The following is a 24,976-nucleotide window of genomic DNA, read 5'->3' as shown; positions in this document are numbered from 1 at the left end:
TTATGTTATGTTATAGGTGCTTGTATAGCGCGCAGCTGCCCCAGCTAAGGGGCGTCCCAGCGCTTTAATGAGCAGGAAAAACGACTACTGAAGAAGTGGACATGCGGCTACAACATAACAGAGCAGATCAACAGAAGAGGTATGTTTTGATCGCCTTTCTGAATGGCAAGAGGTCCTGTAGACCCCGAATCTGGAGTGGCAGGGCGTTCCATAGTTTCGCTGCGAGATAACGGAAGGAGCGTCCTCCCTTTCGCACACGATTTATACTAGGAATCACAACTAGGTGCTGACCTTCTGAGCGTAATGCTCGACTGGGGATATAGGGAGTCAGGAGGGGACAGAGCATGGAGGGAGATGCGGAGTGCAGGATTTTAAATGCCAGACAGAGGGTCTTGAATTGAATCCTCTTGTCCACGGGCAGCCAGTGAAGTTTGGTCAAGGTGCTAGTGACCGGGGGAACGGGGGAGCCCTGTTAAGGCTCTTGCCGCCGCGTTTTGGACTCGTTGCAGTCTTCCTACCTCTGCCTGGTTAGCTCCCAAAAGTAGGGAGCTAGCATAGTCAAGTCGAAATAGAATGGAGGACTGAACTATGAGCTGGCGGGTAGGATGATCAAAAAAGTTTAAGATCGGCTTCAGGTTCCGCAGGATCCCGAAACAAGTAGCGGCAACCTTTTTAGTGTGGGTAATAAAATTAAGCGACGAGTCTAGCCAGACTCCAAGGTTTTTTACCTCACTCTTGGGTTCGGGAGGGGTTCCAAGCATATCAGGCCACCATTTCGCTCCCCAGGCTGAGACATCCTTTCCTACAAGCAAGACTTCAGTCTTGTTGGCATTAAGCTGTAGATAATTAGATGTCATCCAGTTGGTAACTGCGGACAGGCCAAGTTTAAACTTGGATGCGTTCAGCCCTGAATCTTCACTTAGCACTGTCACTAACTGAGTGTCGTCAGCGAATGAGACTATAGAAAGCTTGCATCGTTTGGCAACCTCAGTCAGTGGCTGGATGTAAAGATTGAATAACGTCGGACTGAGTGCAGATCCTTGGGGTACTCCCTGCTCAATTGCACGTTCCGTTGATAGAAACGGTGGGGTAGAAACACAGAAGGACCTACCGGTCAGGAATGCCCTTAACCATTCTAGTGCTTGTCCACAGATTCCTACTGCCTCCAATCGATGCAACAGTACCTCGTGTGAGACCGTGTCAAAGGCAGCGCTGAGATCAAGAAGAATTAGCGCTGCCGTCTGACCGGAATCCATGATGTTCCGAAGACGTTCTGTTACACCTAAAAGTGCCGTTTTGGTGCTATGTCCCGCGCGGAATTCATGTCGGGAGGCATCGAGGATGGTATTCACGCAGAGGAATTTCGTTAAGATGCTGTTCACGTGGGATTCAGCCACCTTGGCCGGACAAGGAAGCAGTGATATTGGCCTAAACTTTTCCGGTATTGTAGGGTCTAACATGGGTTTTTTAATTATGGGGGATACCCAAGCCTGCTTCCATCTGGTGGGTATGATGGCAGATCTAAAGGAAGAGTTGATAATTTCACGGAGGGGACTGAGTATGAGTGTAGAGGCGAGAAGTTCCGAGATTTCAGTGTTATGTTTGCTGAGAGATCTGCAATTTAGTAAGCCACCTGAAAGAAGCCTTCTTCCCACCTGACCGGAATGGCCCCGACTCCAAGTAAAGGAGCAATGGTGGCACATGCTTACTTGAGTAGCCAACATGCTATGTCTACAAGCATCCTTCGTGGGGGGGCACAGATTCACCAGTTCTGCCCTACCATATTGAATTACCCCCTCAATGTGGCTACATAATCATTTTGATAATGGGTATGCGGTCCGCCAGGGAGAGGGGCAAAGAGGACCATCTATCAACATGAGTTTCTAGTGTCGTGCATGCTGTGCCATAATTTTCTCTGATTACAATCTCCGGGTCACGATGTACCTACACCCTCACTTCACAGGATCTGCAGACCAAATCAATGGGTATTCCATTTGCGGAGGCTTTGTGATGGTCGTCAGAAGTATAACCACAGATTTATCCCAGTTATTTAAAAGTCCCGTAAATAAACCGAAGCAGATGTATTCCCGCAGTAATGGAGATAAATAGTTATGGGGCTCACGGACAAAAAGCACCATGTCGTCCGCATATAATGATGTGCAGACGGGACGATAATTAAAATTAAGCGCTGACTTCCTGTGTCGCTGCCGAATTACACCTGCCAAGGGCTCGAGCGCAATATCAAAAAGTAGTGGTGATAAGGGGCAACCATGACAAGTGCCCCTATTGATGGCCAGTGGTTCGGAAGTAAGGCCTCCAACACATACCCTTGCCGAAGGTTCTGGGTACAGCAGTTGTACCCAACGCATGAACATTGGCGGAAAACCCATTCGCTTCAAGATATAAAACATATAGTTCCATTCGATAGAGTAGAATGCTTTTGCTGCTTCGAGCATGAATGCAGCGGCAGTCCAAATCTGGTCTTAGAACATGATACATGGCGAAAAGTGTTCTTAAATTATGTGATGTAGAGCATTCCGGTATAAAGCCAGATTGACTCGGAAGAACCAGGCCGGTCATTAGGGGAGTGAGACGAGTGGCCAGTATTTTTGCTAGTATTTTGGCATCCAGATTAATTTGTGACAAGGGACAGTATGAGTCACATTGGGAAGGAGGTTTGGCTTTTTTAAGTAAGGTGATAATTAAGGCTTGTCTTAGTGACGGGGGAGTATACCTGTTTCATGTGCCTCTGCGTATACCTCCAGTAGATATGGAGCTAATAGGTCCACATATTCCTTGTAAAACTCAACTGTGAGTCCATCTGGCCCAGGGGCCTTTTTATTTGGTAAAGCTTGGATCGCTGTTTTAATATCGTCCTCACCAATAGGTTGGCTGAGATAGTCTCGATGACCATCCGCCAACCAGGCACAGGCTATATCAGAGAAATAGTAATCGAGTACCGTTTCATCCGTGTTCCCACGTGACGTATATAGCGTGGAATAACAAGATCTAAATTGGGCAACTAACCCCTAAAGTGTATAGTGTTCTTCCCCTTGCGCATCTACTATTTTCGTTATGGGACAGTGTTTGTTACGGAATTTGAGTTTGGCAGCTAGCTGATGGCCAGGCCAGCCCCCCTCACCATACGCCCTTGCAACATGGCGGCGTGATAAATAGCGGATTTCGGTGTCTACCAGTTTGTGATATTCTTGAAATTGTTCTTGAATGCGCGCCAGTGTAGCACTATCGGGTTGATTGTGTAATCGCGTTCCAGGTTTGCTAGTGTTTTTTCAATTTTGGAGAGTTGGCCTTGGATATCTTTCAATATACCGACTGCAGTGCTTATGTACACCCCTCTTAAGTAACATTGAAGGCTTCCCATAACGTGGCCGCACTGTCCACAGTCCCCACATTTATTAAAAAAACAATTATATCGCCTTCCTTATGGTATCGTTATAAATAGGGTCCAGTAAGGCGTCCGCTCTGACACGCCATGTGAACGGGTGGTCAACGGAGGTAGGGATGCTAATACTTAACTTCACTGGACTGTAAATGTAAATGTCAAGGTATTTGTAGAGCGCACTGCCACCAAGCGGTTTCCTGGCGCTATTACTCATACCGCTGCAGAACCCTTCCTGGCTTTCCCTGTGAAGTGTCCACTCCTGGAACACCCAGGGTGAAGCCAGGCATCCTAGCGCTGTTGGGGCCGGTGTGGAGGTTAAGAAAGCTATTGCCCAGAGTTGCAGCGTGGGGCCCATGATTAGAATCGGAACCGAGGCGAGAATTGTCAGGTCCGAGGAAATTGAGCCCAAGACCCACCGAGGCAGGAATTGAACCCTGGTCCCGGGCCAGAACTCTGCATCAGGGTCTGCCGCTCTAACCATTGAGTCACACTCCTCCACTGTGGTCTGATAATGTACATGGAAGTAGGGTTACATCAGCAACCCAGTTACTACTTTCTTCATTCAGTAGCCAGTAATCCAGTCTGGACCATGTATTATAAACAGGTGTGATGTGCGTGCCCACTTTCACTGTATCATTTCGTAGTATCCAAGCATCTACCAGTCCCATCTCTAATATAGCATCACGTATGCACTGAGCGACCTTTATAGTGCGCGCACCCTGTGTGTTCGACCTATCTTTGGCGGGATCCAAAGCGTGTAAAAATCTCCCCCATAGTATGGCTGCCTCCGGCCATGTTCGTAGCTCTGCCAGCATTCGGATAAATATGTGTGAGTCATCCACCACAGGGCCATAAATGTTAATGACGGTGATCATATTTTGCCCCCATTTCCCATGAATCCTTGCACACCTACCCTCTTCATAATGTACTCTTTAAGGGCTGTAAATGGCAACCCCTTTTTTAAACAGTATAAGGAGCCTCCTCGCAAACGCAGAATATGACAAGGCTAGTACCCAGCCGACTTTTGTCCGCAATTCTGGTTTATGATGACTTGGTTAAATGCGTTTCTTGTAATAGGGCTATTTGAGCTTTGTGTCTGTCTAAATAGGCGAGCACTTGACGTATTTTTGGGGGGGTATTAAGTCCCCTTACACTCCACGCCAGGCACATATCATCAATGTGCATCATATATGTATCTAAGTTTGCCTGAAGGAGAGTGATAAGTAGGCCCTATATGCTCCTGATAATAGTTATATAGTATAACAGCATATAAATATACAGTCCTATCAGAAATCCTCACAGTGTACTGTGAAAGCCCATGTCTACGTCCTCTGCAAGAACCGTTGGTCATTAAATAATGCATACACAGAGAAGCAATATAAAAGATGCAGATTAAGTCCATATAATCCACACTATACGCATCCGCCATATGTGTATTCGTACGATTACATTGTACCATAATTATAATACCCTTACAACACCCCCTACCCCCTCCCACTTCAGCACCCAAACATTGCCAAAACCATACCCATTACCCCTAACCAACCCCAACAGAAACATCAGCGGTAATACAGTGATGTGGGGTATACCCATTTACGGGGTCATAGCGACACAACCATCCTGCCTCTAGACGGGGAGGTGACCACTGATTGTTTATATAGAGCACCTGAGGCACCGTTATGGCCAAACAGTTGAGAAGTGTGTGCAACAGTCTAGTGTCTTGTACATAAAAAAAAAGGAAAATCTTGTATAAAGTAGGTAACCAATAACGATGAAGGATATAGAGATATTTAGGTACTTCAGCTTTGGAGTCTCATGGCTGAAAGTATTTAGGATACGTCCAACTGAGAGCCATGTATAAATAAAGGCTCAAGGAACAAATTCGGGGCAGAGTGCCCTATGGGATCCGCAGCAGGTTCTACTGTCACAGTGTAGCGGTCTGCTTTTTCCCATTCCATTCCATCATCCACATCTGAGGTAGTGGGAGATGGTGTTTTTTTGCGCCAAAGAGTTTTTGCATAATCCAATTCCCGTTTAGGATTTATGAAGATTTTAGCTTAATCCTCAGTTCTGAGCCGTAATTGCGCTGGGTACAGCATGACATAGGGAATCTTTTCACGAACTAGATTTTCTTGGTTGTTTGAAATTCTTTACGTGCAGCTGCACTGATGCTGTAAAATCCGGATAGAAGGACAGGGCATTCCCTTGATAAGTGATGTTTCCTTTTTGTCTTGATATCCGAAATACAGTGTCTCTGTCTCTATAATTAAGCAAGCGGGCAATAGTCAGTCTGGGCGGTGTTCCCGAGGGTGGCCGCGCAGCTAATGAGTGGTGGGCTCTCTCTACAATAAACATACTGGACAGCATGTCTTCTCCACAGAGCTCCTGGGGCATGGTCTCGACATAGGTCTCCAGACATCCGACATTGGTTGATTCTGGAAGTCCTAAAATGCGTATATTATTGCGCCGCGAGCGCCCTTCGAGGTCCTCATTCTTCGCTTGGATGACTGCTAGGACTTGTTCCATATCCAATGTCTTCTTTTCAATTCTCTGAAGGCCTTCCTCTGTATTCGAAATGTGTTGCTCTGCCTCACCAAGTCATGAGCCTTGTTTATCAAGTTTGGCTGAAATGCTGTCAATGCGACCATTTAGCGCCTCCATATTGTCGTTGATGGACTGTAGGCTCATATGAATAGCCATTAAGGATTTCTCCAGCCTGGCCTCAAGCTCTGAGTCCGAAGCGTGCTGGGGTTTACCAAATTTACGCAGTTCGAATGTGAGCCGCGGCTGATGTTTATCAGATTTCCCCATTTCGTGGCAGCAGTGCGCAGTTTATGTCGCAATACAGAGTTTTTCTCCGATGGTGAAGTCCCTGCTACCAGTGTGGAATGTAATGAGGGGAGCTCAGAGTGCCACTTGGGGTGATTACTACCAGTTGTGACCAATGCGCTGATGCTTATGTGCGCCGCCGATTAGTACACGTCAGGAGGCACCTCGTGCCGCAACCCGTTTTCACGAGCCTTCACCGCTAGTTAGAAGAGTTCGGTGTAGCGTGTAAGTGCTGTACCGCATCTTAGGAGGATCAGGGAAGTGGTCAGTCTGCAGGAAATCTCCCTTGGTTGTCAAGATCAAGGACTGCAGTGTGAATATATTGTGCAGCGCACTGTTAGCGAGATGACCAGTCTTAGCAGATAATGAGGATTCACAGTGGTGCTTTATCTACACTAGGTTTTGCTGCCAATGTCACCATGAGGTCGTCTAGTTGCAAAGTACGGGATCCAGTAGTTACTACAGTTCCTTCCTGAACATTTCCCCACTAGATAAATGTGTGACTTCAGCGTATGTGCCTGATCGGGGGTTAAAGCGTCTCTTGTGTGGGGTCTGCACTGACCCACCTCACACTGTCTTGCTATGAATATTTGAAAGCGGCTCCCAACTCGCGCCACTCACCTTGGTGCATCCGGGCCGCGGCACACGCAACTCCGATGCCGGTCACAGAACTTATCGGCAGCAGGAAGGCTGTACGCTACCTCTCTATCCGTGTCCGCCGAGGCACCTTGCGAGATAGGCGGTTGTGTTGTCGGTTGTCAGCAGCGATTCAGCCGATCCGGTGGCTATTTGAGTCACGGCTCCCAACTCACCAGGCTCTGGACATGGAGGCCGCCATCTTGCCTCGTGTGCCACGTCAGATGAAGCAGCCGATTATCGCAGTTTTACGGTCTTTTATTCCCGCAATTTCACCGCCGCACAGTCCTCCAGAGTCAGGGCGTTAGATGTTGCAATGTAGTAGGGCCGATGGCTGCAGGAAAGCAGGATTGTTGCAGGATCGTGTCAGTGGTCAGCAGAGCCGCAATATTATGCGGCCATCTTGCTGTGCGTCAAGCCACACCCCTGCCCAGCCCTTCCTTACATGAACTGCACAATGTTGACTACCAACATTTTGTTCAGTAATCACATGTGGAGTTAGAACAGTAAATCTAGACACCTTAGTTTATACTTACCTTGACAATATGTTGCATGTCAATAATGTGCTGATAACGTAACTGAAGTGTCAATTTTCTTGACCTCAATATTTTGACAGGCAATTCTCCTATCCACTTTTTTAAGAACTCTAGAAGACATTTATTACTATTTCATGCAAGCGGTGCAGCAAGGGAACTTGTTGTCCTGTGGTGTGTGAAAGGTTTCCTTTCTGCTCTCTCCTTACGGCAGGCGGACTGAGTGCTGCCTATTGCCAATAAACATACCCTTGCAACATAGTGCAAGGGTGCCTGAGTTACGCCCAACATTGTTTTTTCAGGAAAAAATATATTCCTGCACAAAACGATCCAAAGAGGAAATTAGGAGAAAAAAAGATGTTTCTCCTTGCTATGCCATCATCTGGGAGGCGTACCAATCTGACGCAATCTCAAGTTTATAAACTTTTGTAAATCTGGAAGTGCGTGCGTCAGATCCATTGGTGGATGCACGGGAACCTACATTCTCCACACATGGAATGCCTCCCAGCTCCAAATCTAACATAACACAGACCAAACAGCTTAGTCTAGTTGCATATCTTTAAGAAGCCAGGCGAAGTGTTGCAAATTGCCCTCTGCATGGCATTGTAAATCAGAATTAAGGCATTGGACTGCCTTGGAAAAACACCTTAATAAATCTTGCCCTCTGTAAACAAAGTTACCACAGTGATAAAGCTCCTTCTTAGTAATCCCCGCCTTTACCCTTCTAAATCGAAAGTTCTACTGACCTATTTTACATTTCTCTTCTCTATCAATGAGAAAGAAGTACCTCACCTGGGCATTTCCTTGTTCGAAACCTTAAGCTCTGAATAAAGGTACCCCTGACGCATCTCTGTTCCACCATTTTAATTTCCTGGGTCATGAAGATTTTGCCCTCAACTAATTCAGAACTATGTGTACATTCTTATCAATATACAGAGTGATCAAAGCAATACACTACCCCTCCTAACAACCAAATGAGTTGGGCAAGTTATTAATCTATATGTGATCCATTTGACTAGGAGTACAACCCCTCTCTACTCCAATTTGAAAACAATTTTCAAAACAACTTTTTTCCACTGGTGGTCAAGCACCCACGATCTTATTAGCAATATGTCAAGTTATTGAGAGTCCGCCATATATTCATCAAATATTTATAGTGAGAGCATATCCTAGAATATGATACACAACGTAAATCACTGCATCTGACTCACTGCATCTGACGACAGTATTTCAGTTCAAATATTCTTTATTCATTTTCTTCATTTTAAAAAAAATGCCATTGGGTAGTGATTTGTTGATCTACGAACATGCCAGATACGTTTCTCGCCTTTTGAGCACACACACTCAAATCTTGACACTACACAGAAGGATTTGATATTGAAAAAATACCAGAATTTGCCTACTAATTTGCAACAAAAGATTTAAGTGTACCAACTGGATCCCTGAAAAAGTCTGTGTAGGACGAAAAGCGTTGGCTACTATAATCTCTACACAATGGTGTTTTGTGTTTTTTAATGAAGAAAATTAATAAAGAATATTTGAACTGAGATACTGTCATCAAAGGCAGCGATTTACATTTTGAATCATATTCTTGGATATGCTCTGACTATAAATCATTGATGAATATATGCCGGTCTGTCAATAACTGGCCATATTGCTAATAAGATTGTATGTGTACATTTTGCCTAAACCATCTAGAATTTATGACTTTCATAGCCAGAATAAAGTTTCCGTATATCAAAATGTGCTTTAACCCGTCCTTCTCCTAGATGAAAGCAGTGTTCCACCTTTGATGGCCTTTCGCTGCTCTGCCTGCCATGAAGTCCAAATGGACCTGGAATTTTCAGAAGTGGTGCTCTGAAAAGCGCACATATTCCCTTGTAATCAGTCATCTTAGCATCTTTGATTATGCCATGTTTGCAATATCATGATATTTTGCCTTGTGCTCATCGTTACTCTATGTCTTTTCTCACACAGTGATTGTCACCCTGGAACCTTGTGAAGGAGCTAGCACCTATGTCAATGGCAAGAAAGTAACGGAATCCATCATCTTGAAATCAGGTGCGCTATGAAGCACAAGGGTAATATGGGGTTAGTAGTAGTCAACGGGCAGAGCCGTACTTTGTAAAATGGCCGAGGCAGATGCAAATTGGAACTTGATCCAACAACCTACAGTAAAGTGATGCAGGTGCACAAACTAGTGACATAAACATTGAAGAGAAAACCCCACACCACTAGTCTATGGTACATGCTGTATTCCAGAAATGCTTACATCTCTCTGTTAGTTGCATGAATGCTCAACGCTTGACAGTTACTGCAGCTGCAAGCGTGCCTAAGGTAGGGGGGCAAAGACACAACCACTTCACGCTGTGAGGCATCTCATGGCATTGGCTGATGCCCATGGATATTTTTTATATACCACTCAAGGGGAGAGCATTCTTTTCTCCAAATTGCTAACAAAGGGAGAAACAGATGCCAGACTTGGATCTGCGTACTTTCCAATCCAATGTGTAGGGTCATTGTTTTGGGGAAGGACTGTTGGTGGGTGTTTGGGCTGGCTATGCACCAAATGTTAGAAAAATGTCCCAAGCAAGAGGGTTTGGGAATACATTACTGATTGAGATATCTTTTTCTGTGTTAATGGAAGGTCTATTGTGGCCCGGCATGGTTCACGGCCCTGTCTCTTTTACCTACGCGGTACTCGCACAGTGAGCTTCTTTGTCGTTTCTTGGCTAATCTCTGCACACTCTGCAGACTGAACACGTTTTGAAAGCCATTTTATTTAACGAATACATTTACAGATGCATTATGGTAGCCTACCATAGCTCACGATCTTCTCTGTTCTATTTGCTTGATTTTATTGTACTTCCTTTAACGAAGGGTTGAATATGGATGTTGGTTGTGAAATAGGGAGAAAGGGGTTAGAGCAACTGCTTCCTATGCAGACCTCTGCCCGCTTGATAAATGTTCCAGAAATGTTCTCTTACCTGGTAGGTTTGTTTGATGACTACCTCTTTCTCCCATTGTCTTTGTAGGAAACCGCATAATCATGGGAAAGAGCCATGTGTTTAGGTTCAATCACCCAGAGCAGGCGCGGCAGGAGCGGGAACGAACACCTTGTGCTGAGGCCCCCACGGAGCCAGTTGACTGGGCTTTTGCACAGCGAGAGCTGCTAGAGAAACAGGGCATTGATATGAAGCAGGAGATGGATCAGAGGTAAGTGTATGCTGAAAAACAGAGGAGCAGCATGAAATAAGGGAACAAACATCAGTGCTCAGCCCAGTGAGTGGAGAGAGGGAAACATTTCAAGGAAAAGGATATGCCTGCTAGCGAACAGTAGAGAAAATGAGAGTTCTGGGAATCTCAGAAGATGAACACAAAAAATGGGGCAAAGTAACCCGAACACAAGAAAGAAACAAGGAGGAAGTGGTTGGATATTTTAATCCTGCCAAGTTAAAACTACTAGGGTTTTATAGGGGTCCTCACCTGTAAATGTGGAGAGGCATGCTGCTTCATGGGACTTCGTACCCAGATTGAGGGTACATCTGGGTGTGCTCACCCAAGATATTGGGAGCTCTTTAGATTGTAGGGATAAGCAGAATAAAAATTATCTAGGTTGCAACTGTAAAAAAAAAAGATGTAATGATGATCATCCTAATAATATTAAAAACAAAGTACTATAGTAGAACTCAAATAGGACACACAAAAGATTATGATGACCTTTGTGTCAATAGGTGTTATAGCCTTTGCAATATTACCCACAATAGTTAGCTGACCTTCATCAGGACCAAATATACCAAAACATTATATGGGGAATCCATCAGTGATTCAGTAGCCATTGAAAGAAAAAAACACAAACAAATGCATTCGGTCAGAATCCCGCTGAGAGGGCTATGGGGCAAGCAGTGGTTACTGGGTCCAACTGTGGTGGTTGAGGTCTTTTCTCCTGATTTCCTGGGGCCCAACTTACTATGTATTCTGAGCAACTTGGCCAAGTACATTATCAGCACTTGACTCTCATGGATAGCATGGTCCGAGCAGTCCAAGACTCCCTCAGTGGGAGGTATACACAGGGTATTGAACGCAGTCTCACAACTCAAAATACACGCATCTGTAGTCATAAATTATTGTCCAGCCAAATACAAATTTTTATGACAAATGATAAGCATTTTATTTTACTGCTAACACGAAGGGTAATATGACATTCACAAACAACTACACAGTCCACTCTGAGGTTGAGCTCTAGTGTTTTGTAGGCACTTCCCTGTGTACCACTTCCTCCTCACTCTAACAATAGTGGTTATTCCCTATTTCTATTGGTAACATCCAGGGTAAGCCCTACTAGTCGCTTGAGTCTTAAGAGTAAACTCTGACTCTATATTAAAGTGAAAAGTGTGCTATATTAAAGTGAAAAGTGTGCCAGCGCTGAAGCTCTATCGAGCAAGCATGTTCCCCTGGGGCCGAATGACCCAGATTCAGACTTACCCGCACATGCAGATTCAAAGCGACCGAGGTTTATGAGCACGCCCCATCTGTGGGTGCTGGAATGGCAGCAGATGCTTAAGGTGAGTCCCTGCACATGGGCCAGGTGGACTGCGCTCCACTATCCCTAAGTTCCTCAAAATTGGTTGTTCAACCACAGGGACTTGAATATCCTCACTGTTACCACCCAGGCTCCTACACAACCCTTTCTCACCTAGTTTATCCCTGCATGACCTTGTATAACTGCTGTTTACTGCTTTCTCTGGTGACCTTTCTGGATCCATCGCATACTCTCACGAGAATACGGCGATCCATTACTTTTCCCTTTTCTTTTTTTTTTATATACTTTTTTCCTAGATCACTTTAAACACCCCACGTGCCAAGGAGAGGGATGTACCTATAAAAAGGGACAGTGGTCATTTTTGTCCGGCTCATGGGAGAAGGTTTTCCGCCTCTACTTCTGAAGTTTCTCTTTCGTGTTCGGCAGCGGCCGTGTACACCTTATTCCTTGCAGAGGATCGCAGGAGCAGTTCCTCTTTTCGAACGTCCCTTTTGGTGTTCTGCAGCCACCGTGTACACTGTATTCCTTGCAGAGGACTGCAGGAGCGGTTCCTCTCTTTGGACATCCCTTGGGTGTTCGGCAGCCGCCACAGACACCGCAGTTCTTGTAGAGGACCCCAGGAGCTGATCCTCCTTACTGACTCCCTTTTTTGATGTACGGCACGACCAGCACTTACACCACTCAGCCTGAAGGAGACCACTGGAGAGGTTTCTTCGTGATAGTGCTGTTTGTGGGCGTTCCTAATCCTATCATACACACCCCGACGTTGCAGGGTCTATGGAGTCATCATCCAACTTGCCTTTTTTTGTGCTGATTATTGTCTACTGTGCGCTTTCTGGATTCTTCACTCCTTGGCTGAAGCACTCTTCAACCCATATATTTTTTGGTTTTATATGTATATATTGGGGTCAGTGCACTGTCCTAATAGGGTCATTCTTTAAACCAAACATATTTCATTTTTTTGTTGCTGTTTTCTTGAGGGACATTTCCCAATATTTCATTGGAAATCAACCTCCTATTCTCTTTGAAATTTCCCTCAGGATGACCTTGCCTTATTCCCAATTAATGTCAAGGGGCACCTATCCCTAATACCTATGGATAGGGGCATTCATTCCCTTAGCTCCTTTCCCTCTCATGGATGCTTTCCTAGTGGCTGTAATTTCCTTTTATCTGTGGTGAGTGAACGCATTATGTTCATCTGAGATTGAGTGCTACATTGCTGTTTGACCTCCAGGTACTTACCTATTTATTGTGTGGTTCTGTTTTCCAGACAGTGGTAATACCCAGAGCTCCAAACAAAGAGAGGACGATCCTGTCCTACATCCTAGTTCTTCATAAGAGAATTGTTGGAAATTACACTTTTTGCAGGGTTATCCCCAAACTTTTTGCTTCTTCCTCCTATTTTTTCATCCCTTATTTGTGTTGGTTTTAGGACTCTGGGCACTTTACCACTGCTAATCAGTACTAAAGTGCATATGCTCTCGGTGTAAATTGTGTTATGGATTGGTGTTTCCATGATTGGATATTTGATTTACTTGTTAGTCCCTAGTAAAATGAACTGAGTGTGCCAGGGTCTGTAAATCAAAGGCTACTAGTGGGCCTGCAGCAATGATTGTGCCACCCATGTGAGTAGCCTTAAAAAGGTAACTCAGACCTGCCATTGCAGAGTCTGCGCGCAGTTGTTAACTGCCATGTCGACTTGGCCAGTGCACACACTGGCCAGTCCCTAACCTTCCCTTTTCTTACATATCAGGCACCCCTAAGGAAGGCCCAAGGTACCCCTGTGAGCTGGATGCAGTGTATGAGAAAGGTAAGACATGCCCTGGTGTGTGTGGCTTGTCCTGATAGTGAATTACAGATCATTTTGTTTTTCACTATTGTAAGGCTACCTGTTCCCCAATGGACGGAATTGGAAGTTTGTTTATAACTTCTTATAAACATAACCGGCCCAGGGAACTAGGTAGGAAAAATAAAATTTAGCATGTCTGAACTCAGAATCTAAAGATGCATCTTTTAGTGAAAGGGATTTTTACATTCTGTGTTTGAAAATACCACTTTTAGAAAGTAGGTCTTTTGTTGCTCAGTCATCCTGTGTACCTCTTTGGAATGTGGATTGCTTGTGTGGTTTTAGGATGACAGAAGGCTGAGGGAGCAGGTGTGGCTCCAGATAGTCTAGGTAGGGTCATGAAAGGGCTGAATAGACCTGGGCTGCAATGGGGGGAGGGGGAAGAGGTTTCCTTGCACCTGATAGGGCCTGGTCTGCCTCTGACGATGCCGTCTCCATCTCCTGCCAGGAATACACACCAGAGAAGGCAGAACAGGTTCTGGCTGGGCACAGATACTCTCTGTCTAAGAGATCAAAGGATTTTCGGATATAAATATTGGGGCCCAGACCCCTGAACTTTAGAACTCATTTGGATCAAGAAGACTGCCAAGAAGAAGAACTGGAGAAGCAGTAAGGAGGAACGGTACAAAAGGGGGTGGTGATGGACGGAGCATCTGAATCAATCAAACACTCGCACCCAGTCAAAAGATCTGGGTTTAATCCATCACCGTTCTTTAGCCCACTCTGCCACCCCAGTTCAGACATTGCTATATGCAAATCAGTCTGACCCTCTGCCTCATGGGAACAGTCTAGCCCGAACTGCCAAGCCATGTCTTCCCTGGACCGGAAACAAGCTTCCGAGGACCGGTTTCTGGCATTCCAGCCGTCTTCGGCCCGGCTTGCTTGAATCCAGTGGCAAAGTGAGCAAGGGACTCACATCCGATCATACCCTGCCACACTTATGGCGGCCAAAAGCGGTACAAAAGGGGGTGGTGATGGATGGAGCATCTGAATCAATCAAACACTCACACCCAATCAAAAGATCTAAGTTTAATCCATCACTGTTCTTTAGCCCACTCTGCCACGCCACTAAGCCGCTGGTCGCACCGCGACCTGAGGGCACTGCATGCCGCACCGCTGCACTTCGCACTGCAGCATCTGATGCCTGCCGACACCAATTCAAGGGCCACGGCACCCTGCATGTCTAACAGGTACTGTTGCGGTCTTACTGACACAGTAGCTGGTCAGCGACGCCGCAACCAGCCTCAACTGTTTGGATTTGTTTGCTCACGATGCCTTGATAGCCCCGGACAGAGCTATCGACATCAAGGAACTGCTTCTAAAGCGTATTTTGATAACTGTAGATTTTTAAGTACTTTAATGTGGATTCTTATCTTTTTTAGTTTTGCCTTAAATTATATAAAAATATTGGCTATTTTTCTAAACTGGTGTGGTGTCCTTTTGTACTGCTTACACTGTATCACTGTTGGTTATGTGCAAATGCTTTACACACTGCCTCTATGATAAGCCTGACTGCTCGTGCCAAGCTACCAAGGGGGTGAGCAGGGGTTATTTTAGGAATGCAACTCCCTTACCTAACTAGAGTGGTGGTTTCTGCCCGACTTTGGCGCATTCCCTAGCCGACCAACAATCCCGTTTCTAACATCGGTGGCAGCAGTGGGATAGGAATTGCGTTTGCACTTGACACACAGTGATTGATGTGCACTACTACTATATTGCAGACCATTACGTGCCACATACTGGTTCTTTTTTTTTGGCCTAGTTTTAATCTTGCTAGTTTGAACTTGCTACTTCATAATGCCTGAATCAATTGCATCATCTGTTGCATCCTTGGAAGTGGCCTTTGAGGAGGAGAGGTTAGAAACCTACAATGTGAAGGAATTGAAGGCAATCTGCAAAAACCTCAAAATCCAAATCAGAGCCCTCACTAGAAAAGAGGAGCTACAAAAGGCGCTGAGGGCCTGGGTAGCAGCCTGGGTAGGCAGCCTGGGTAGCAGCCAGACATGCTAGTAAGCTGTCTGGATATCTTGGCATGGAGGCAGAAGAGCCTATTCCAAGGGTGGATGTGCTTTTGGGAGGGGGCACCCTCTAAACCAGGCAGCAGCAGTCTGTCTCCAGAGGAGGACAAACGGGAAACGAGGAAGTTCGAGTTGGAGAAACTCAGGATGGAAAGTGAGAGTGAAAACAAAAGAATAGCCATGGAGGAAAGGAAGATGATGTTAGATCATGAGTTTAAAATGAGAGAGCTATACTGGGAAGCACATGGAGCTAGACTCAGCCCATATGGTGGAAGCAAAAGTGTAGTGTCCAGTACTGTGGGTGAGGTGCACACACACACAGATTTGGGGCCCTGCTTCAAAGAGGGGGTTGACATACACCAGGGGGTTCAGGATTGTGAGGGTACTCCAGTGATGTACAGTGTCCCTGAGGAGGATTGGGGAACTTGCACATGGGATCATATTTCTGGTAGTGGGAGGGAACCTACCAACTCTAGATGAGAGGTGCAGGAAGAGGGGTTCCCCCATGATAGAAGCCCTAGTAAGTGAGTTTGGAGACCAACCAGAAGAACATGGGTTAAGAGACAACAACTGTCAGACACTTTCTCACTGGTCTTGTGAGGCTGATGTGGGGTACTTTTCTGAGGCACTGGATTATTGGGTGAAGGGTAGTTTGGTTAACACCTGTGTCGGGCTGTTTAATTCAATTGGTGGAGGGCATATTTTAAGTCTCTGTTTTCCAGAGCTATGTCAACACCCACTGGAGTGTGAGTTCTCTGACCCCAGGGAGCTTTCACGGAAGTCAGACCTTTTGGTGGATTCCAGAGGGTCTGACGAAGCATCTGGGGGTGACCGGAAGGAAGTGGCTTAGGTATTTCCCAACCAAGGGCGGTCCGAAAGGTTTGTGGTAGCGCAGATTGGTCCGGTGTTGTGGGAAGGGTGTAGGGACTCACGTCCTGTCTCTGCGGAGAAGGAGTGGGAATGGGCTGTGGCCCAAGGTGCCAGAAACCCGGTCACAGAGCCTGGATGGTTCCATGAGGGAACACCCGGTAGGGAGCCTAGGTGTACTGTTAGGCCATCCATTGAGGGGGATCCCCTAGTGTCAGGAGAATGGGGAATGTCTGTAAACAGAGCTCCAGCGGCTCAGGTGTCTGGCGGTGCCGCTCCTAAGTGGAGGGTGCAGAAGTCCAGATTGAGGGGTGAGAGAGGGATGCGTTCCCCAGTGGGAGAATCAGTGGGCCAGAAGCGAGCCAGAAGGACTGAGCCTCCTAGGAGTGACCATGGTGACACCACTTCTATCCTGGGGGACCTTTGCGCACTGTCAGATGGACAGGGTTCTGGAGATTTGCGCCAGGCAGGTTGTCACACAACACATGTGTTACCCTCAGAGGGGCATTCGTGCTCCCAAGGAAGTCATGGTGTGCCAGGCAGGTGCTCAGCCGCAGGGGTTAGTCCCTGGGTTGGGAGGCCATGTTCAGGTCCTGCCTGACCGAGAGGGAAGGACGATGGTAAGCAGTGCCCTGACCCATTTATCTTCTAGGGGTACCACTCTAGGTGGGAGGGTGCAGAACTCTGTAAGGGGTGCAGAGGGAGGAGGTCCCTTGGTTCAACCTGAGGGTTTAGATCCTAAGCTGGTGGATCAGTTGCAGGGTCAAGGCCCTGAACGGGTGGAAGAATTGTGTAGGAGGCCTGGCTCCAGCGTCCTGACAGTTTTTGGTTCTGAGCGTGCTTCTCCCGGGAGGAGAGTGCGGAACCCCAGAAGGAGAGGTAAGGGGAAGAGAGCCTCGTCCGAAACCTCTGGTGAGCCTGAGGGTACAGACCCTGGGTTGGAGGACCAGGTTAAGGATGACCCCCTAATCCTGGGGGAAGGGGCGACTGCAAACGGTGCCCCTACCAGTTGCCTTCTGGGGGTGCTGCTCCAGGTGGGAGGGTACAGAGCCCCAGGTAGGACGACTGGGTGTGGGACAGCCCACCCAAGTCCCTTGTTCAGCCTCAGGGTACAGGCACTGGACTGAGGTACCAGTGCAGGATAGTCCCCCTGAAGTGGTATGTGAATTGTGCAGGACACCTGCCACAGGTGCCCTGACAATTCTGGAAGGGGGTATCGCTCTAGGTGGGAGGGTACATAGCCCCAGGGAGAAGGAGAGGGAGTGGGGGAGCCCACCCCCACCTCCTGTCCAGCATCAGGGTACAGGCCCTGGACTGGTGGGCCAGTGTCAGCAGTGGGGGAGGCTGCCAGAGGCGAAGACGGCATTTTGCAGGCAAGCTAGGGGAGTGCGACGGGTCAGAGGCCCCCTGGCGGAATTGGTGGCGTTCAGATGCACTACCCATGGAGGACACTGAGCTTGGTTGGACGCCACACCAGCACTTAACGTCTTGGAGATGGGGATAACGCAAAAGAAGCGGGGGGTTACTGTCCCTATCATGGACGCCCCAGGCCCTCACTCCGATGAGGAAGACAAATCACCCAAAACCAGAAACCTACACTGGCTGACATCATGCAGGCCATAACAGCCTCCGGGAGACGCTAGAAGGGAAAATAGATGCTATTGGCGCGGACCTCAGTCTGCTAAAGGATGATCATGGCAAGCTCAAAGACAGAGTGTCCAGCAATGAAAAGGAAATGAGCGGCCTACCGGAATCTGTCCATTAGATGCGCCAATCCCTTGCTGTTCTGGAAATGAAGGTGAAAACCCTGGAAATGCGTGCCGAGAACAGTGAAGGGTGATCGCGGCGGAAAAATATCTGCGTCATTTGGATGGACAAATTTGGTCCGCTACCTGGAGGACTGCCTCCGCTTTGTAGTGGCACCAACAGGTCTGTCCCCCTTCTATGCCCTGGGCGGGCTCACAGAGTTCCCGCTAAGCCACCAAAACCAGGGGCCCCTCCCCGACCTATTGTGGCTAGACTTTTACATTTTCGGGATAGAGACCCCATTTTGCAATGTGCCCGCCAAAAACACAATCTGCTCATTGACAGTGTTAGACCCGTCTGCTTCTGAGAGTCCCCTCACCACTATGATTTCTTTTGTTCCCCTGTACCTCCCAAAATTTGTCACTTTTCTTTGTCTACCAGGACCTTTTGTGTGCAGTTTCATGGGGCTAGATGTTCCTTGACGCCCAGTTGTTCACAAGGGTTTTGGAACCTATTTACAAGGCACCTGGCGAAACCTGTGACATTATAGACTGGGATTGGCAACCTGTATGAATGACCTCAAACTGGTGGCCGTCCCTTTTCCTCATGTGAGTGACTCCCCTTGGAGCCTCCATTAACCTTGACCTTTCAAGGTTTTGGCGCCCTTTTGCTTGGTGTGCATTCCTGACAGGAATTACTTTATTTTCCTCAGGTACACAAAATGGCTGCTCTGGAACCCCAGTATGGTGGCTGTTAGGGTCCCAAATACCTCTCAGAAGTGTCATGTCATTGGCCTAGCCCAAAGAAGGTTCTAGAACCTACTGGCACGAGCCAGCACCTCAGGGCACTGGCTATATAAGGTCCAGTCCCTGGCGGCCATTTTAGATGACCAGAAGACTAGATAGGATAATGATGTTCCAGATCTAGGTGAAAAAGGAGATTCCAGACTTGACACCAGATTGACACCTGCCCTGTTGACCCCTGAGGCGGCTGGTAGCGCGGGCAGTAGAGCGAGCAAGGGTCACTGGCTTGGATCCTGACTGGCGTTCCAGTCAGCTGTGTATGCAGGTGACCTCGCGCCTACAGCGCCTGCCCAGCGAGTGCCTCGTCACCCCCAAGAGACTGTGGCCCGTTTTTGTGTGCCTTCCCCGCCTCCCCCGGTGGTGAATTACGACAGACTCGGGTCGCGAGGCGAGAGCAAGTTCGCCGCGACCGCGAGCGTCCTCTGTGCCCCTTACGTGACAGGTGCCTCCAGCGAGGAGCTCGGACGTCTCCGAGCTCCACCGGCGTAGAGTGCTTCCTGCGCAGACTGGGGTGAGGTGGTGCGCCGGGGCGGGGAAAGGCCGACCTTCATTGGGCGGGACTACTGTCTCTGCCCCTCCCCAGTGAATCAGCGGCTGTAGCTGTGGGCGGGAACCATCCCCGTTTGAGGAAGTCGGAGGGAGGTCCGTGGAGCCCCTGAGAACCCGTCGCTGGCGAGAGAATTGCTGAACCCGACTGAATCGTTTTTCGATTGTAGCCGATGTGAGGTGGGCCCGTTTCTTCAGGTGGGAAGCGGTGATATAAAGGAACTGTGAACCGGCATTTATTTGACTGAGCGCAAAGATTGTGTGACCTCTTCGGCAGCCCCGTTCGTCAGTCTAAAGACTTTGAACTGGTGCCGCCTGAGTGCTAGCGGTAACAAAGCCCGTAGGCGCGCTTAGACCCCACCAGCAAACAGAGAACTCAACCCGGTGGCAGCCGAGTGTAAACTAAGTGTTCACTGTGTTTTCTTGCTTTGTAGATACACGCACATATCCCCCGAGTGATTCTTAAAGAGTCCCAACACTCTTTTGTGCCCAGAGAAGCCTGTATTCATTAACAGTGAAGTCATCATAAACTGTAAGAGTAATCTTTCCATCCTGAAATGTATTGCAAGTTAATGTTCCTGAAGTATTTAATTGGTGGCAGCGATACCAGAATGAACATGTTTATTTAAATGAACGAGTATTTATTCTGCTAAACAAAAAGCGATATTTATTCTATTTATTGATGATATTTATTCCCAATATTTATTCTATTTATTGATGATATTTATTCCTGAGCTTATTTATTGTATTTAACTCGAAATTGAAACCCAGCAAATTGTGGCCAAAAGAAATGTGTATGTGCTTTCCTAATTGATCCCCATTCACAACAGAGAATTTTTACATAAAGGAATCGTATTTTTCTACAACAGTGGTGTGGTGTCCTTCTTTTTGGTGGTTGTACAAGGAGATATTATTGGGTCAAAGCCGGCTTAACACAATAGCCTTCACTTGCCTTGACACTTGAGCCAAGCTACCCCCTTTGTGCTGGGCTTGCCCATCGCAGGTCCAACATAAAATTGGTGCTCAGCGGGTGGGATTACGAGTCGTGCTGTTTTGGACCCCATAATAATTCAGTGTGCGCCACAGGTACACACCCGGAGTTTTCTCCCAGCGGCCCTCCAATTCAATATTTTCCTTTTTCCAAATTCTCTTCTGGAGGTGGGTGGAGGTGACCCTCAGAGTTCCTATCCTTGTAACCTACTTCGAGGTGGTTGTCCACACTTTTCACTGACAAGATGGAATTCAACATGTCAGAGCTGGAGACCTATACTGTGGCGCAGCTCAAGGAGTTCTGTCAGGAAAGGGGAGTGTTCGTTAGGCGAGGGGCCAAAAGAGAGGAGCTCCGTATTAGTCTGCGAGCCTGGGTGGAAGCGCATCCGGAGGGAACGGTAGAGGAGGAGGAGTCAGACAGGGGTACTGTCGTTGAGAGGACTGCGGAATGTCCCCTGGGGGTGGGTGATATGATAATCAGCCCCAAGGTAGCCTCACGGGAGGGCAGCAGTGCATCAACAGGAGGGTTGTCAGAGACCGAGTTAGCTGACAGAAGAGAGGAAAGACAATTGAGATGGGAGTTAGCCAAGCTGGAGATGGAAAGGAAGAGGATGGAACACGAGCTCAAGCTACGAGAGCTCGACCTCAGGGCCCATAACATCAATCCGGAGGGTGTCGAGTCTAAGGAATTTGCCAGGGAGCTCAGGCCTCACTTACCCAAGGACGTGGTCGCCAGTTATACCGCTGGAGATGACATAGCTAAGTGGCTGGCAGCCTATGAGGTCTCCTTAAGAGCCCATGGGATCCATGAGAAGCATTGGGGTGGTGGATTGTATCGCTACATGCCTCCCACAGGTAGGAATGCCCTATTGGCCCTAGACCGGGAGGATCAGGTAGACTACCCCGCCATGAAGGTGGCGCTCATCAGAAAGTTTGGGTTGACCCCCGAGAAATACCGGCAGAGGTTTAGGGGCAGCCACAAACTGAGCTCACAGAATTGGGTTGACTTCCTGGATTATGCCAAGAAAGCCCTGGATGGGTGGGTCCAAGGTAGTGAGGTGGAAGACTATCGAGGGTTGTACAATCTCATACTTAAGGAACATCTACTCGAGAAGTGTCTTCCCGAGCTGAGGCAGCACCTGGTAGACAGCAAACTTACTTGCCCCCGTAAGCTTGCTGAGGAGGCGGACATTTGGGTAAGTACCCGAGTGTCCACGAAGGGGACGGGAGGAGATTCTCAGAAGTCCGGACAGGGCGCTCCCCAAAAGAAAGAGGGGGGAGATAATAAGAAACAGGAGTTCTCCAAAGGCCCCCAAAATAACTTTAAGGGGAAAAGTTTCTTCTCCAACTCTAAGGCTAGCCCGCAAAAGAACCCTAATCCTGGCCAGAGTCAGCAGCCAAGGGTTGTCCATTGCTTTGAGTGCGGTGGTGTTGGACATTATAAGGGAGACTTGAAATGCCCAAAGAGACCACCCCCTCTCACTGGAGGAAAGGCCCTGGGAGTTGCTAGTGTAGCGCTCGGGGAGGAGATGCCCTTAGTTAAGGGGAGGGAGTGGGCGGGTGTCACCTTAGTGTCCCTGGGTGATCGGGAGATGGTTCCAAAGATCCAGGTGCCCCCAAATACTACCAAGTATGAGCAATGGGTCACCATCAATGGCCATAGAGGGGAAGCTCTGGGAGACACAGGAGCCAGTATGACTATAGTCAGGAGTCATCTGGTGTCCTCAGAGCAGGTGATTCCAGGCGTACTTCATCCAGCTGCGATGGCTGACGGCAGAATGAGCCACTATCCCATGGCTGAGGTTCCCTTTGAGTGGGGAGGGGTTGCAGGTTCACTTCGAGTTGCCGTAAGCCCCGCCGTGCCAGTTGATTGTCTGCTGGGCAATGATATGGAGCACAATGCTTGGAAGGAGGTGGAATACCGGACTCATTCTGAGATGCTAGGTACACCTGATTGGGCCTGTGTGAGTACCAGGTCGGCGGCTGCTCGGGAGGAGAAGTCGCATGGGTTGGAGCCTGGAACAATGGCCCACTCAGCTGCCGATGAGGGAGCATCTCGAGGACAGGAGGAGCCTGCCTTGATGTCCGTGCCCCGTGAGACGGATAGGCCATCGGGGGAGATGGACCCGGAGTCCGCGGAGGAGGACATAGTTTCGTTGGAGGATCTGCCTATCCCCGCTGAGTGGCGAGTGGAGAGGGGACCATCCAGGGAGGAACTGAGCAAGGGACAGAGGGAATGTCCCACCCTCGAGGGTCTGAGGCAACAGGCTGAAGCCCAGGCAGCAGGTAACAAGTCTGGGAACTATCGTGTTTACTGGGAGGATGGTCTCCTCTACAGTGAGCCCAGGGCGCCAGTGCACGGACTGTCACGGGCCCTGGTAGTCCCACAGTGTTACCGAGCCTTCCTATTAGAGTTGGCTTGCGAGATTCCCTTGGCAGGACACCTGGGACAGGACAAGACCTTTGCCCGGCTTGTCCCCCACTTTTATTGGCCTCGAATGAGGGTGGCGTCCGACACATACTGTCGGTCGAGTGTGTCATGCCAAGCCAGTGGGAAAACAGGGATGAAGCTGAAGGCTCCCCTGGAACCACTTCCCGTCGTTGGCACCCCCTTTGAAAGGGTGGGCATCGACATTGCTGGGCCCCTAGATCCACCGACATCATTCGGTCACAGGTTCATCCTGATACTGGTGGATCATGCCACAAGGTATCCGGAGGCAATACCTCTGAGAACCATTACTGCACCGGTAGTGGCGAAGGCCCTGATGGGGATCTTTACCCGAGTGGGATTCCCCAAAGAAGTTGTGTCTGACAGGGGGACCAACTTCATGTCAGTGTACATGCGGGCAATGTGGAAGGAGTGTGGGGTGACCTACAGGTTTACCACTCCTTATCACCCACAGGCCAATGGCCTTGTGGAAAGGTTCAACAAAACCTTGAAGGGTATGATCAGAAGTCTACCTGAAAGCCTGCGGAGGAAATGGGACGTCCTCCTACCCTGTTTGCTCTTTTCTTACAGGGAAGTGCCACAGAAGGGAGTGGGATTCAGCCCCTTTGAGCTTTTGAACGGGCACCCTGTACGAGGACCTCTCAGCCTAGTGAGGGACTCCTGGAAAAAGTCTCCTCGGAAAGTTCCCCGGGACGTGGTGAGCTACATGCTGGCCTTTCGGAGCCAAATGGCTAAGTTGTGGAAGCAAGCTTCTGACAACTTGAAAGCTAGCCAGTCTGTGATGAAAGCGTGGTATGACCACAACGCTCACCCAGTGGAGCTGGAGCCTGGTCAGAAGGTGTGGGTGATGGAGCCTGGGGAGCTGAGTGCCCTCCAGGACCGTTGGACAGGCCCCTATGCGGTGTTGGAGAAGATAGGCAAGGCTACCTACTTGGTGGACGTGAAGACCCCTCGGCACCCACATCGGGTGTTACATGCCAACCGCCTCAAGCCCCACTACGAGAGGCCCGAAGTCATGTTGGTTATGGTGACTGACGGATCAGAGGAAGAGGACACAGAGCCTCTCCCTGACCTTTTTGCGTCTCAAGAAAAGGATGGGTCGGTGGAGGGAGTGAAACTCTCGCCATCCCTGACTCCTGAGCAGCAGGAGGAATCTCGCCAGGTCTTGGGGTCATTCGCTCCTCTGTTCTCCCTTGTCCCGGGAAAGACCCACCTGTGTCCCCATGATGTGGACACAGGAGACAGCCCACCTGTGAAGTCCAAGTCTTACCGGCTGTCTGACAAGGTGAAGGCAAGCATTCGAAGTGAAGTAGCTAAGATGCTGGAGCTAGGGGTCATTGAACCTTCAAGTAGCCCTTGGTCTAGCCCGGTGGTTTTGGTGCCCAAAGCTGCTCCACCTGGCGCCACACCAGAATTGCGATTCTGTGTGGATTACCGAAGACTAAATTCGGTAACCAAAACGGATGCTCATCCGATCCCTCGGGTGGATGAACTGATTGACCGATTGGGAGCTGCCAAATATCTCAGTACCATTGACCTCACTGCATGGTACTGGCAGATTCCCATGACTGATGGAGCCAAGGAAAGGTCAGCCTTCTCCACACCTGATGGACACTACCAGTTCTGCGTCATGCCCTTCGGGGTCAAGAACGCTCCTGCCACTTTTCAGCGGTTGGTGAACACGATCCTCACCGGGATGGAGTCCTTCTCTGCTGCCTACTTGGATGACATATCTGTCTTCAGTAGCAGTTGGGAGGATCACTTGCA

The 24,976-nt window shown here is 48.5% G+C and overlaps 1 protein-coding gene across 1 annotated transcript in view; it reads left to right on the top strand.

The window, feature by feature from the left end:
- Positions 1–24,976, top strand: part of KIF1A (kinesin family member 1A) — a 2,508,766-nt gene that overhangs the window by 946,082 nt on the left and 1,537,708 nt on the right. Inside the window, exons 19-20 of the mRNA XM_086944020.1 lie at positions 9,379–9,462; positions 10,437–10,617. Coding sequence (XP_086800146.1) covers positions 9,379–9,462; positions 10,437–10,617 — 265 coding nt within the window. The remainder of the gene's footprint in view (positions 1–9,378; positions 9,463–10,436; positions 10,618–24,976) is intronic.

The sequence above is a fragment of the Lissotriton vulgaris genome, chromosome 11, assembly GCF_964263255.1.
Source record: "Lissotriton vulgaris chromosome 11, aLisVul1.2, whole genome shotgun sequence".
NCBI lineage: Eukaryota > Metazoa > Chordata > Amphibia > Caudata > Salamandridae > Lissotriton > Lissotriton vulgaris.
This window is presented reverse-complemented; position numbering and strand designations above follow the sequence as displayed.